The sequence below is a fragment of the Meriones unguiculatus genome, chromosome 4 (genome assembly GCF_030254825.1).
Source record: "Meriones unguiculatus strain TT.TT164.6M chromosome 4, Bangor_MerUng_6.1, whole genome shotgun sequence".
Classification (NCBI taxonomy): Eukaryota; Metazoa; Chordata; class Mammalia; order Rodentia; family Muridae; genus Meriones; species Meriones unguiculatus.
The window spans coordinates 62,955,602-62,969,880 of NC_083352.1; the positions used below are offsets into that span (position 1 = coordinate 62,955,602).

Below are 14,279 nucleotides of genomic sequence, written 5' to 3' on the forward strand. Positions count from 1 at the left end.
GCACCCACCTTCCCTCAGTGTGTGGAAGGGGGTGGGGTGTCTATGTGTGCGTTGTTTTCATGTGCTCAGGTTTAGGACTTTGCCACTAAGGCATCTCCTTTTCTACAGTAATGGCAGTGTCTAGTGTACACAGTAGATGCTCAGAAGTGCTCACTGAAGAGGGCACCTTGTATTTGCCCAGGAGTGTGGCTTTTGTGTTTTCTTTCATTATTCGACTTCCTGGTACCTGTCCTTTGCTTTTCAGGGGTGTGTGTGCATCTGTTCGTGTTTGTGTGTGTTTGTGTAAGGGTGCGCAGGCATGCATGTGTGTGGTGGCCAAAGGTTGATATCTAGGGTTTTCTCATCGCTCTCCACTTTGTTTTACTTTTAAAAGATTTTGTATTTTTAATTACGTGTTTGTGTGGGTATGTGCCTGTGTGAAGGTGCCTGTGGTTGCCAGAAAAGGTCATTAGTTCTCTTGAGCTGGAGTTGCAGGCAGTTGTGGTTTGGTGCTGGGAACTGAGCCCAGGTCCTCTAGAAAAACTGCAAGTAATCTTACAACTGAACCATTTCTCCAGCCCCACCTTGCTTTTGAGACACTGGGAGCTTGCTGATGTGGTAGATTGGTTGGCCTGTGAGCCTGAGATTCTCCCCTCTCTGCCTCTTGAGCATGTGTCTGACGGATGCAATGCAGGTCTTCTTGGTTATTCAACAAACACTTTACCCACATCTCCCTAGCTCCTCCCTGCCAAAGTCTCATTCTGTAACCCAGAGGGGTCTCCAGCTCACTATGTAGCCCAGGCTAGCCTTGAACTCTCAGTCCTCCTCGTCTCGTCTTCTGAATGTTGGCCTTCTGGGTATTCGCTACCAGTCCCATTTGTCAGATTTTTTTTTTTTAACTTTGTTGTAGATTTTGTTTAAAGATCCAAATGTGAGAAAGCTGCCCAAGGCCTGCCGCTGCCATAGGTGGCTTCTGCGGGCGTTCTTGTAGTGTTTCTGTGCAGTGATACCTGGGTACCCCCTCCCAGGGGACCTTCCCTCTCCATCGTACCTTCTCTTAGTGTGGCTTCTGCTTCTGTCTACCTCCGTGTTTGCTTCCGCCCCAGAGAGAGGAGGGTTAATGCGGGCCTTTCTTGCACTTTGGGGTGTCAGCCGCCCCGCTGTCCTCCGGGAGGCAGGAGTGGCACCCTGTCTAAACTCCGCAGTGGGATCCAGGCTGCACAGAGACCAAGCCCTTGTCTAAAGGGTAGGTGGAATGATGATGGGTTGGTGGCTGGTGTTGAGTTTGGGAACCTGCGTGATACTAATGTGTGCCTGTGGGGTCACCCCCTGTCCTACCTTGGCTGATGGCCACAAGGGTAAGCACAAGCCTGGCGCTTACAAACGTGTCTTCCTGAGTGTGATCATCCCTCAGTGCCCATTGGACATGGGTCTCCAGCCCCTATATAGCATAAGCTTGGAAGATGCTCCCCCTTCGTGTGTAATGGCGTGGTGGTGTTGATACAGCGTGGACATGTGCTAATCTTCCGTGTGCCTGAAGTTTCCCACACAGCCCAGAGCTGGGTGGCAGTGCTCCACGCTGTTGTATAGGGAAAGAGCTGGGGAAGGCCGCACAGTGAGTGCAAGTGCAAGTTTTTTAGATATTTTTATCAGACTTGGTTAAATGGATGGCTGCAGTTCTCAGGGGTCAGCACAGAATGGCCAGGGAGAGTGAAGGTGGCACCATGGGCATTCTCTTGGCTGCTGTTGTTTTGTGTGCGTGGTGCCTGTATGCATCTGTATGCGCAATGTGTGCATTTGTCTTCCCCCATCACTCTCCACTTTATTTATTGAAGTTGGGTCTCTTGCTGAACCCGGAGGCACCAGTTCCGGCCACTATAGCTGGCCAGCTTGCCTTGAGGGTTCCATGTCTCTACCTCCTGCTACAGCAGCCATGTCTGCTTGGTGCCACTGTGGGTTCTGGGGACCTGACTTCATGCCTCACAGGTGCATGGCAAATACTTTATTCACTAAGCCGTCCTGACACTTCTCTACTGATTTTAAACAATGTTAACAGCAACCTGAGTTTGTACCTCACCGTGGCCTAGGGTGTGCCATTCCCGTGTAGTCCATGCTCTAAAGTACCTTCTGTCTGTCTGTCTGTTTATTTCAGATCTCCTAAGGACAGGCTCACGAGCCAGAGCAAATGTCTATGAGGACATTCGCAGTGACAGCAGGTACTCCTCCAGTGGATCTGGAGTGTACTCACTAGACTTGGGGAGAGAAGGCCTCAGAGGTGACATGTTTGTGGGACCCTCCTTCAGATCTGGCAACCAGTCTGTCGGTGAAGACAACTATCTCCACAAAGAATGTGGCCGGGATCTGGAACCAGCCCATACTGACTCCCGGGACCAGAGTTTTGGCCACCGGAAACTGGGACATTTTCCTTCTCAGGACTGGAAGCTTGCTCTCCGTGGTTCTTGGGAGCAAGACTTGGGCCACCCAGTTTCTCAAGAATCCTCCTGGTCACAGGAATATGGTTTTGGAACCTCAGTATTAGGGGATGTGGCCTCCTCCAGGCGGATAGAAAAGGAGAGTCGGGATTATGACCTGGACCGTTCTGGGGAGGTGGACTCTGTGCCTAGAGGCAGTGGGCAAGTACTGGCCAGAAGCCGGTCTCTAAACATGGCTGACCAGGAAAGCACTCTCCTGGGAAAGGGGGACACTCAGGGCCTGCTTGGAGCAAAGGGTGTCGGGAAGCTTATCACACTGAAGGGCATGGCCACAAAGAAAATACCTGTTGTCAGTCGTATTACTTCCAAACCTCAGGGCACTAACCAAATCCAGAAAGCCACCCCAAGTTCTGATGTGGCCTTCGGGACAAACCCTGGGCTGGATGAAATCCAGTTGGCTGCTCTGAAGATTCCTTTGGGGCTAGACCTGAGGACCCTTGGCTTCCCTAGAAGGAAGCTGGGCTTTGATGCCATGGACAAGGCAGATGTGTTCTCAAGGTTTGGCATAGAGGTCATCAAGTGGGCTGGGTTCCACACCATCAAGGATGACCTCAAGTTCTCCCAGCTCTTCCAGACTCTGTTTGAACTGGAAACTGAGACCTGTGCCAAGATGCTGGCCTCCTTCAAATGCTCCTTGAAACCGGAGCACAGAGATTTCTGCTTTTTTACTATCAAGTTTTTAAAGCACTCTGCTCTGAAAACACCCCGAGTTGATAATGAGTTTTTAAATATGCTTTTAGACAAAGGTGCTGTGAAGACCAAAAACTGCTTTTTTGAGATCATTAAGCCCTTTGACAAGTACATCATGCGGCTCCAGGACCGGCTGCTGAAGGGTGTCACACCCCTGCTCATGGCCTGTAACGCCTACGAGCTGAGCGTCAAGATGAAGACCCTCACTAGCCCGTTGGACCTGGCTGTGGCCCTGGAGACCACCAACTCTCTGTGCAGGAAGTCCTTGGCACTCTTAGGCCAGACCTTCTCCTTGGCCTCTTCCTTCCGGCAGGAGAAGATCCTAGAGGCTGTGGGCCTCCAGGACATCGCGCCATCTCCGGCTTTCTTCCCAAATTTTGAGGACTCCACTTTGTTCGGAAGGGAGTACATAGACCACTTGAAGGCCTGGCTTATGGCCAGTGGCTATCCCCTCCATGTCAAGAGAGCTATGCCCCCAGATCCTCGAGAACAGAAAACCGCAAGTCAGACCTGGGCTGCGAGCACTCTGAGCCAAGGTAAGGATTTTTTTTTTTTTTTAAACAACATCATCACTACCAGTGTTACGGTATCTTTATTGGCGTGTGTGTGTGTGTGTGTGTGTGTGTGTGTGTGTGTGTGTGTGTATGGGTATGTGATTACCAGGGTGCATGGTTAGAGGTCACCAGAGGACAGCTTGAAGGAGTCAGTTTTTTCCTTTACCACAGGAGTCCTAGGGGTTGAACTCCAATCATCAGGCTTAGATGGTTAGCTGTAAGCACTTTGACCCACTGAGCCATCTTGCTGCCCTGAGGTTGGGAAAGACGTGCAGCTGCATGTATATGTGTGAAGGCTAGAAGACAGCCTCAAGTGTTGCTCATCGGGAAAGCTGTCCACCACCTTTTCCAGATGTGGTGAGATGTGAGAGATGTGGCCTCTCCCTGAACCTGAAGCTCACTGGTGAGGCTGGCCAGCAAGGCCCAGGGCCTCCTCTCACCACATCCCTGGTTCTGGAGTATGCATGCATCCCCACACCTAGCATTTTGTCAGACCTGAGGTCAAACACAGGTCCTCATTGTTGCAGGATAAGTGCTTTGCTAACAGACAATGCCTCCAAAGAGAGGCTCTACTCCATTTGAGATTTAAAAAGTTTAAATTTGTTTGTATATATGCATATATAAATATTTTGGTATTTATTTATTTAGTTACGTATATGTGCCTGAGTATATACACTACATACATGAAAGAACTGATGGAAGTCAGAAGGTGCCAGGTACCTTGGAGTGGGAGTTATAGGCATTTGTGTATTGTACTGGCGTGGAACTTCTGATCTCTCCGCCTCTGCTTTTGAGTGCTCAGATGATAGGCATGTACTACCCTGCTTTCAGGGAACAGGATGGAGCCCAGGGCTCTGTGCATGCCAGCGCTGTACCCACTGAGCCCAGTTCCCCAGCTTCAAGATTCTTTGGAAAGGGACCCATCTGGGAACCAGATGAAAAACTGACTGGCTCTTACTAGGGAAAACTCTTGACCCCTTTCAGCATGGGATCAAGGTTAGGATGTGTTCTGAAGCACCTTGTCCCTAGGTCTCTCTGAAGGCAGAGGAAACAGGACACCAAAACCTAGTAGATCTTGTGCCCAGGGAGTGGAAGGGGTGGTTACTGGGGAAGCTGTGGCTGGGTACTGAGGGGTGTCAAGGACCAACTTAGTCATTCCAGGTGGTGCAGGTACCTTTTACCTCATTCCTTCTAGACAGAAGTCAGTGACAGCTCTGGTGATGGCCAGGAAGTAGGGATGGAACAGCTGCTTAGTTTCCCTCTCCCTTCCTTCTGTGATCCCAGCATGCTGTCAAACCCAACCTTCACAGACATCGGAGGACATGGTAGCCATCTTTTCTCTCTTGTGACATCACCTTTATCACAGGGGATGACACCTTTGCTCCTGCCCTCCTCCTCCATGGAGCCCTGATTGCACTAGGCAGCAGATATCCCAATACAGATGAGTGGCCATGTCGACTTCTGAAGTGGAGGTTTTTCAGAAGCAGGCTGTATGTGTTTTCCTTCTTATTCCCATGTGCTGGAGGAGAAATAGCGGAGTAAGCACCAGGTGCTGTGGGTGTAGTCGAAGAGAGAGAGGTAGAGAAGAGCTTTGGACTCCCTGTCTCCAGGCAGGGCAGCAGCAGGCACTCTGACCTGAGGATGCAGCTGCCTCATCTTCTCTCTTTTTAGGATGATTGCTTTTCAAGAGTCCTTTTATGTGATTGCCCCAAATAACCTGGAACTCACTCACTGTGTGGCCAGGCTGGTCTCAATTTAGAGAGATACACTGCCCCTGTGCTGGGTTTAAAGGTGCATGCCATCTCTCCCAGAAAGATTAATTTTTTTATTTGCATGTGTGTATGTCCACCTGTCTGTAAGTATATGAGAACAGAAGCCTGAAGAAGGTATCAGATCCTTGAACTGGTGTTACAGTGAAGAGATGGGCTTGTTGCTTGGGTGCCCTCATCTGAACTCTGGTCCTCATGAGTACCAGCAAGCACTGTTAACTACTGTAGCCCCTCATTTGTCTTTTGTTTTGCTTTTGTTTTTAAGATGGGTCTTGTATAGCCTAGGCTAGCTAGCCTCAAGCTTTTAATTCCTAGCCTGGGCAACCAAGAGACACAAGATTGATGTAAGCTTGAGGCTAAGCCTGTGCACTGCATAACAAGACCTTGACTCAGAAAACAAGGGATGCTAAAGAGATGGATCAGCAGTTAAGAGCGCTGGCTGCTCTTCTAGAAGACCCATATTGTAGCTCACAACTGTCTGTAACTCCAGTTCATCAAGGTGTTCAATGTCTTGACCTCTGGATATCAGGCATGTAAACAAAGCACCTATACATATAAAATTTTTAAAAACAAAAGAGGAGCCAGCAAGATGGGTCTTCAAGTAAAGGCATTTGCCACTCAGTATGACAACCTAAATTCAATCCCTGTGACCCACATGGTAAAGGGAAGACAACTGACTTCCTCAAGTTGTTTTCTGGCTGCCCCCTGCAGGCCATGATATGCACGCATCCTTTCACACATTAGTTATTTTCCTAAAAAAAAAAAAAAACAGGGCTAGTGAAATGGCTCAGTGAGTAAGAGCACTTACTTAAATTAGCGTGAGGACCTGAGTTCAAATCCCAGCAGCGATGTAAAACTGTGGGCATGTCCTTAACCCCAGTTCTGTGGGACCAGAGACAGGAGGATGGCTGTGGCTTGTCATCCACTGGGCCTTGCTACCCGCCAGCCTAGCTCCATTCTCAATGAAAGACTCCATTTTCAAGGAAATGGAGTAGAGAGTAACAAAAAGAGTAAATATAACAGAAAAGGTAAGAGTGACTGAACAGTAGGCCCAGCATCCTCTGACCACCACATTTGCACACACATCACACATGTTTACATGTATATAGATGTTGTCGGGTGACAGACACGCACAAGGCTTATCCATGAGTGCTGGGATCTGAACTTGGGTTGTAAAGTAAGTGCTCTCAACTAAGCCATCTCTTCAGCTCCATCAATGGTGTTTTTTGTATTTTTTGTTTGGGGGTATTTTGTTGAGTTTGTTGAGGTTTGGGTGTCCTATGTGTTTACATATAAGTGCAGAGTGCTAGAGTGTAGTGTATGTACAGGCTCTATCGCTCTCCATCTTATTCCCTTGGATCTGGAGCTAGGCTAATATGTAGCAAGCTCTGGTTGCCATCTCCTACAGCACTGGTGTTACAGGCACTCACTGTCACACCCAGCTTTTTAATTGGGTGCTGAGAATTTGAATTTAGGTCCTAATACATACACAGGCATTGAGCCATCTCATCATCTTGTTTGTTTGTTTGTGTGTTTTCAGAGACAGACAGGGCTTCTCTGTGTAGCCCTGGCTGTCCTGGAACTCATTCTGTAGACCAGGCTGGCCTCAAATTCAGAGTGATATACCTGCCTCTGCCTCCCTAGTGCTGGGATTAAAGGTGTATGCCACCACTACCCTTTTTTTTGAAACAGAATATTACTATGTTGCCCAGGCTATTTGGAAACTCTTGGGGTCAGACAATCCTCCTCTTGACCTCCTTAGAAGCTGTGCACAGGCAAGGCCACCTCTGCGTCTGGTCTCACAGGTGCCTGTTTTCTGGGTTGCTCCTGAAGCAGTCAGGCTTTAGGCAGCCTATGTGGATCGATGCTTACCAGCTCCTTTCTGGAGTCTCCACCAAGCTCTCTGTGCAGTCAAGTGATTCACTACTCATGGCTGAGGTGGGACCTTTTTCAGCAGGGCATTTTCTATCTTAACCAGGCTTTCCTCTTTTTAACACCAGTGTCCCACCATTGAAGGTTCCAGTTGCTGATGGCCTTAGGGTTTTATGCTGCCCTCCAGTTGACTGTTCTGGTCTCCAGGCTTTTGTTTTAACAACATCCATCCGTTCTGTGTATTGCAGCAGTCCCCCAGCGGGCAGACCACAGGGTGGTGGACACCATTGACCAGCTTGTCATGCGTGTCATCCAAGGAAGACTGACTCCCAGAGAGAGAACACTTCTCCTGCAGGACCCTGCTTACTGGTAGGCATGCTTATTTTGTCTTTTTTATTATTAATTTTTAAGGACGTGTTCTTATTTTAAAAATAAGTAAGTGTATGAGTGTTTTGCCTGCATGTATGTCTGTGTACCACACTCATGTAATGTCTGAGACCAAGAGCAGGTGTAAGATCACCTGAACTAGAGTTAGCTGCTGGGAATTGAACCTGGGTTCTCTGGAAGAGCAGCAAGTATTCTTACATAGCTAAGCTGTCTATCCAGCCTCGTTTTTATTTTATTTTACTTTTAAAGGTTTATTTTTTGTTATATATACAATGTTCTGTCTGCATGTGTGCCTACATGCTAAAAGAGGGCACAGATCTCATTATAGATGGTTGTGAGCCACCATGTGGTTACTGGGAATTGAACTCAGGACCTTTGGAAGAACAGTCAGTGCTCTTAACCTCTAAGCCATCTCTCCGGCCTCTCCCCTGCCCCACCCTCCGACTCTTTTTTATCTTTTGCAAGAGCAGTTGAACACCACTCACCTTCCCTGCTGGACTATCCTAGGGTGCAAAGAGACAGGTGCCCCAAGGGCACATGGTAAGGAAGGGAGTGTCACAGTCCTGGGAGGCAGGAAGGTCAGAACCAGCAACCAGCCTTGACTACGAATAAGAACTCTATGAAAACAAAACCAAAGGCTAGAGAGGTTTTGCATGCATGTGTGTCTGTATACCACATGCCTGGTGCCTGGAGAGGTCAGAAAGAGGCATTGGATCCCCTGGAATTGGAATCATAGATGGATCTAGTGCAAGAACAAGAAGTGTTCTTAACCACTGAACCATCTCTCAGGCCCCTCCGATTTTGTTTGTTTATTTTTTAATTATAAGAGATGAGGTCTTATGTTGTGGCCCAAGTTATGCCCAGACTCCTGGGCCGAAGGGAGGCAGTCCTCCTGCCCCAGCCCTGGTTGCTGTCTAAATGCTCAGTGGTATTCTGAGCTACTGTTGACTCCACACTGGCTGCTGTGAGTTGGTCTGTGGCCATCCTTGCTTTACATATGGAGGCATTGTGCTTGCAAGATGCACAGCTGAGATGAGCTGCAACAGAGATCAAATGCAAAGCCAGTGCTAATCAGGGGAGGAGGCTGGGTGGCCTTAGATTGGTGAGGGAAGCTGAGACCATTTGGTCAGAAGGCATCCGGGTACAGCGGCCTAGGGATGATGTCACTGGAGAGGCATGCTCTGAAGAGGACTGCCTCTGCCACATGGGCACTGGGCATAGCCTAGCAGCTGATGGTCCCCACTATGGTGGGGTTAGAAGCCACAGGTGGTGGTATATGTGATGGAGGACTGAATCAGATAGAAGATCAGAAATAGGCACTGAGTGAAAAAGGCAAGATTTGAGGAGAACCATTGAAGGAGAGATGCCCAAGCATCTCATTACCTAAGGAGAGGAGTGAGAGAGGAGATTTAATATAGAAATGTGCACTTACAATGGGTATTCAGTGGAGAATGTACCAGAACCGTGAGACAGGAAATGCTGCTAATGAACAAGAACCTAATTAAGGTGTCTGAAAGGAAATCAAGGACCTTGGAAATGAGACTTATCCTCTTGGTTTTTCTTATTTAGTTGTTGTTTGTTTTTGAGATAGGGTTTCCTGGCTGTCCTAGAACTTTATCTGTAGACTAGGCTGGCCTTAAACTCAGAAAAAGTCTACCTGCCTCTGCCTCCCAAGTGCTTGGATTATTTTTATGTGCATTGATGTTTTGTCTGCATGTGTGTCTGTGTGAGGTGCCAGATTCTCTGGAATTGGAGTTACAGACAGTTGTGAGCTGCCATGTGGGTGTATGGAATTGAAGCCAGCTCCTCTGGTAGAGCAGCTGTTAGGCCCAATTCGGGACCCATCTACCGGAGATGCGCACCAAGGAGACTCTTTGGATCAATGCAAACTGCAAGAGGTTTATTCAAACTAATGCACAAAGGGGCTGCCCTGCATGCAAGTGAGAGACAGTCCTGAGGAACAAAGGCTTTGGGTTTTTACAGGGAAAAACCTCAAGCAGGGAGTTACATGCCTTGGCGTTACAGGATTTTCATCTCTGCTTGTGTCCTTCTGCTTTCTGGAAAATTACTGAGAGAACTTAGTTTGACGAGGGGCCTAAAAATTAAAATGGAGTTTATGATGCTAGTTTGGTCCTTTCAAAGTCCCCCCACCCCCCTTCTAGTAACTGTTTCAATCATGAAGCAAGTCTAGGCCTAATTTAAAGTTCAGCATATTTACCCTCTGGTACTGTTGCCTTAACATAAGCACTTGTACTGTATTAATTCTTTCTCTAATTAATGCAAGCAGGCGGTTTAGAATGTAGCGTCTGAAAGTTAAAAGAATAAGCAAAACAACCAAGGGTCCCAACAGGGTTGACAACAGAGTAGTAAACCAGGATGAGCTATTAAATCAGGATTTTAAACCATCCTCTGAACTCTCTCTCTCTCTCTCTCTCTCTCTTTCAGGATCTCTTTAGGCTTTTAGTCCAGTTGCTGCAATACTAGTTCCTATTTCAGCTAAGCAAATTCCCAAGATAATAGCTAATGTCAGGGGGCCCCCTTTTGACTTAGCATTTTAGCCTGTCAGGTGGGATTTTGGGCCACAGATCTTGTCTTCTGAATCTGCTTCAGTGCTAACAGTAGGACCGTTGACATAAGGGGCTAGGAAGGCTGAAATGCCCATCAAAGGCTGGGCAATGGGGCAATCTATAGAAGCATCTAGTTAGTTGATCCAACTGAGGAGACAGGGAGCAATCATGTCAGCTTCCAGCAAGTCTAGATTTCAGCTTGCAGTCCGTAGCTGATCCCAGAATAGAGTCAACCAGGTGAAAATCTGCTGAGACAAATTTAGACTAGAGACAGAGGTTAAATTTTTTTCTAGTAAATGGGAAGAGTGAGGAATCCCAAGACCAGGGAAAAACTCATCTGGGGTTCGTTTGAGCTATGCCAGATCCAGGTCTCGTGATTTTTTGCTTTCCTAAATCCTGTGTAAAGGTCTACCTCAGAAATGGCAGATATTAAGAATACCATAGTGAAGGCTATGGCTTTTGTGTCAGATATATACATTAAAAAGATGTTTTTACCATAATGAGAAGTACCTTTAAGTCTATTTCCAGAAGACAATCAAAAGGTAATTAAAGTCTCAAGCTTGTGACTGGATAATAAGCAGTCAGTATTTCATCAACTTATCAGAATGCTATTGGTTAATGTCAAAATTCTGAACTTCTGAAATCTTGGGGGGGGAATCTGAAATACCTTCCAATATTATTATTATTATTATTATTATTATATTATTACTATGTTTTAAATTATTTTTCTATATCATTATAACTCATATTTATATACCTTAAAACATCTATTTAGACTCTCCAATCTTTCTTGCATTTATCAACCCTGAAATATTTTTCTCAGACCAAACATCATTCTCTAGATTCTCATAACTTAAATTCCTATATCCTCAGACCCTACATAACTCCATTTCTTTTTATCTAGCTATTCACCATAAGCTAGATGGCAACTAACATGAAGCTGTGAGCAAGACAAACCTGTTTGCCTTTCTAAATAAGAGATCTAGTACCTAGTAGTTCTAACTAATGAACTGGCCAATAAGCTAACAGTGGATCTAATTGTCTGCTCTTTAGCTGCAAAGTTACCATAAGCTTAGCCTAGCCTTCCAGCCTAGCTGTCAATTTGATTAGAGACCTGAGAAGGATAATTTATAAGCTAAATAAATGTACCAATCAAAATGACAGAGATGATTAGTTAGTCCATCACCTAGGCAGTTGTCCCTGGCTCCTGTGATCTCATGGCATCATGAGCAGAGGTGGTCCAGCCAGGCACAGAAGATGAGAGACTGCTTCTGTGGAAAGAGGTACATGAGAGATTGACCTCATCTTGCCTCCTGCAATGTGAAACAATGGCTCTCCAGATGTCCACAGCTTTATCTACAGTTTAGACTGGGCCCTAGCAGTGGGCCAGTTGAGGCAGTATTGCCCAGTGGTTAGCATACCACAGTCCAGAGTCGCAGTCATCTGTCGTTGTGCCCAAATCTTCTCTGAGACCTTTGGGAAGCTACTGCCAGGATTTTGGGACTCTCTGTGATAATAAGCCTATACCTGTTAAAATACCATATTAATCAGATCTCTGACAAGCTTGAGGGCCAGCATATCTGAATTATTCTTTGTCTATCTTTATCATCTGCTGTAAACTGCATCCTATAAAACAGGATGCTATAATCTCTATTTCTGGCATATTCCTCAGATGCATGTTTTAGAACTATATATTAGGTAGATCTACATAGGCAAACTTTATAGTTACCCATCCTAGGCTTAACCTTAAAAAACCTAAACAAAGACACTAGGTAAAGCTCAGCATTGTAACCAACTGCAGTCGTTAGCATGACTTTAAATCTGCTCTTTCTGAACTAAAAGCAAACCTTTTAATCAGATACAGTTCATAGAGGGGCTAGCAAATCTTGCTGATCCTACCACATTGCATTAAAACTGAACAAAAAAAAAAAAAAAGCTTTGCACTTAGCATTAATCAGAGAACTGAACACAGCTGGGAGCCCTAAACTAAGACAGCAGCAAAACCATAGAGGTTCCACCCTCTGTCCCTGAACCAATATGGTGGCTAGTCATGTGTTGCCACAGGTTGTGGCTGACAATATAAAACATAGCCATTAGGTGTAGCTGATGGCATTGTTACCTCCCATGATACAGTAAGCTCTGTGGAACATTTATAATTTCCTATAACCAAAAGCTCTAACATTGTGACCAAATAAGTTTTAGAACCAACTGCATAACAGAACAGTACAGAACAATTTTAAACTTGTATGGAACTATTCTGGCCACACCAAACCTATCAGCCAGAATTCTTTCCCCTTTAAAGAGCATTAGAAAACATTTTGCATTGAAGAAACACCAGCCTTTTAAATGAAGAACAACATATTTTACAGGTCTTTCTCAAATCATATTTGTAGGTATAAAGAACCAAAGCAAATATAATTTATATGCCCTCTGACTTTCCATACATATACTGACCTTGTGTAACATTCTACATACCTTCAGGTTCCTAACTCCATTCTTATGATTTAACCAGACATTCTTATTTTAGACAAGCTATTCTTTTCTTTAATATCCCTCTTTTTTCCAGTCTTTTACCTTATCTCTTGCTTTTCAGATACCATAAAAACTTCCATTAAAATCCTTCTTGTGCTTTCTTTCAGTGGCCTAGAATATACTAAATCATTTCATGGGTCTTTATTATCCTGCAATTTTCTTAATTGGCTCAAACAGCATGGCTTGGTTTTATTTGGCAAATAAATTAATAAAATAAGTACCAAGCAAGGTTTTTTTTTTTTTTTTATTTCCCTCAAAGGGTTGAGAACCTGTTTCAAGTTCTTTGTTGTATTGCCCAAGGGTTAGCATTTTAAAATACCCGATAAATTCCAAAATGTTTTATAGCCTTAAACATTTGAATATTCCTCAAAACCTGGTTTTACAATATCAGAATAAAGCACCCTCTTTAGGAGTGAAGTCACAAAGCATAACCTTAGTTCTAAAAGTCAAAACCAGATTTTAAAAACAAAATTCACCAGTGCAAACAATTCAATCTCTAAAATCAATACCAATTTAAAATGAGACTTGTCTTCTTAGTCTAAAAGGAAATAGAAAGAAAAAAAAGATTACAGGACCTCTTAGTCGAAATGATTTTTTATTTCCTTTCAGACTAGGAAGTTCTGCAAATTTTTTTCTTCCCTGAACCACACCACATGGCAATCTACATTGTTGGTATTTAAACACATGCGTTTATAGTCCTTATAAACACATAGGCACACATATATGTTCTAAACAAGAGTTTGAATTTAACCTTTAAACATACCCAATAACTCTTAATTTATAATCAAGACATATAAAGCATATTAACTATTTAAGATCAGTCAAAGACAAATATATAATGGCCATATATTTAAACAGACAGATAAATCTCTTACTGGATCCAGCTGTAATTTTAAACATCATAGCCAAGAGTGGCTCTCTCCCCATGCTGCGCCCCACGGCTATGGCTATCAACTGAAGCCGTCGGAAGAAGGGGTGCACACTGCTGGGTGCTCAGCTGCTGGGCATTGTTGCACCGCAGCCCTGGGGAGGCGGGGGCGGGGGGGGGGGGAGAAAGGGGCGGGGAGGAGCTCTGACTGCAGGAGCTTGGGATGAAATGCAGTGTCCTGCTCTCCCGGCCCTGAGGCGGTTCATGTGCCCGCCGCCGCCCCCCACAGGCACTCTCACCTGCCTAGCTTCCTCATGAGGCTCACAGGGTCTCAGGCCAATTGTGGCTTGGGGCCGCTGCGCCGTGAGGAGCCAAGGAGGAGGGCTGTTCGTCGGCTGGTCACACCGCCCTGGGCACCTGAGGCTTGCGAGTCTGCGGTGCCTTCTGCTGCAGCACTCCTCCTGCCACCAGTGCCCACTTGTCGGGTGTCTCTGAGGGCAGGGCTATTCCTGCCTGCCGAGTTTTCCATGTGCCGGCCCCCTCCCTGGGAGCACTCTCTTTTCCTTCCT

The 14,279-nt window shown here is 45.7% G+C and overlaps 1 protein-coding gene across 3 annotated transcripts in view; it reads left to right on the forward strand.

Moving 5' to 3' along the window:
• Positions 1-14,279, forward strand: part of Sugp2 (SURP and G-patch domain containing 2) — a 39,280-nt gene that overhangs the window by 5,055 nt on the left and 19,946 nt on the right. For all 3 annotated transcript variants that reach the window (XR_002476447.2, XM_060381918.1, XM_021638079.2), the window contains exons 3-4: positions 2,132-3,697; positions 7,605-7,725. Coding sequence is in view for 2 of the 3 variants with exons in the window: in XM_060381918.1 (XP_060237901.1) it covers positions 2,132-3,697; positions 7,605-7,725 (1,687 nt within the window). In the remaining variant the exon portion in view is untranslated. The remainder of the gene's footprint in view (positions 1-2,131; positions 3,698-7,604; positions 7,726-14,279) is intronic.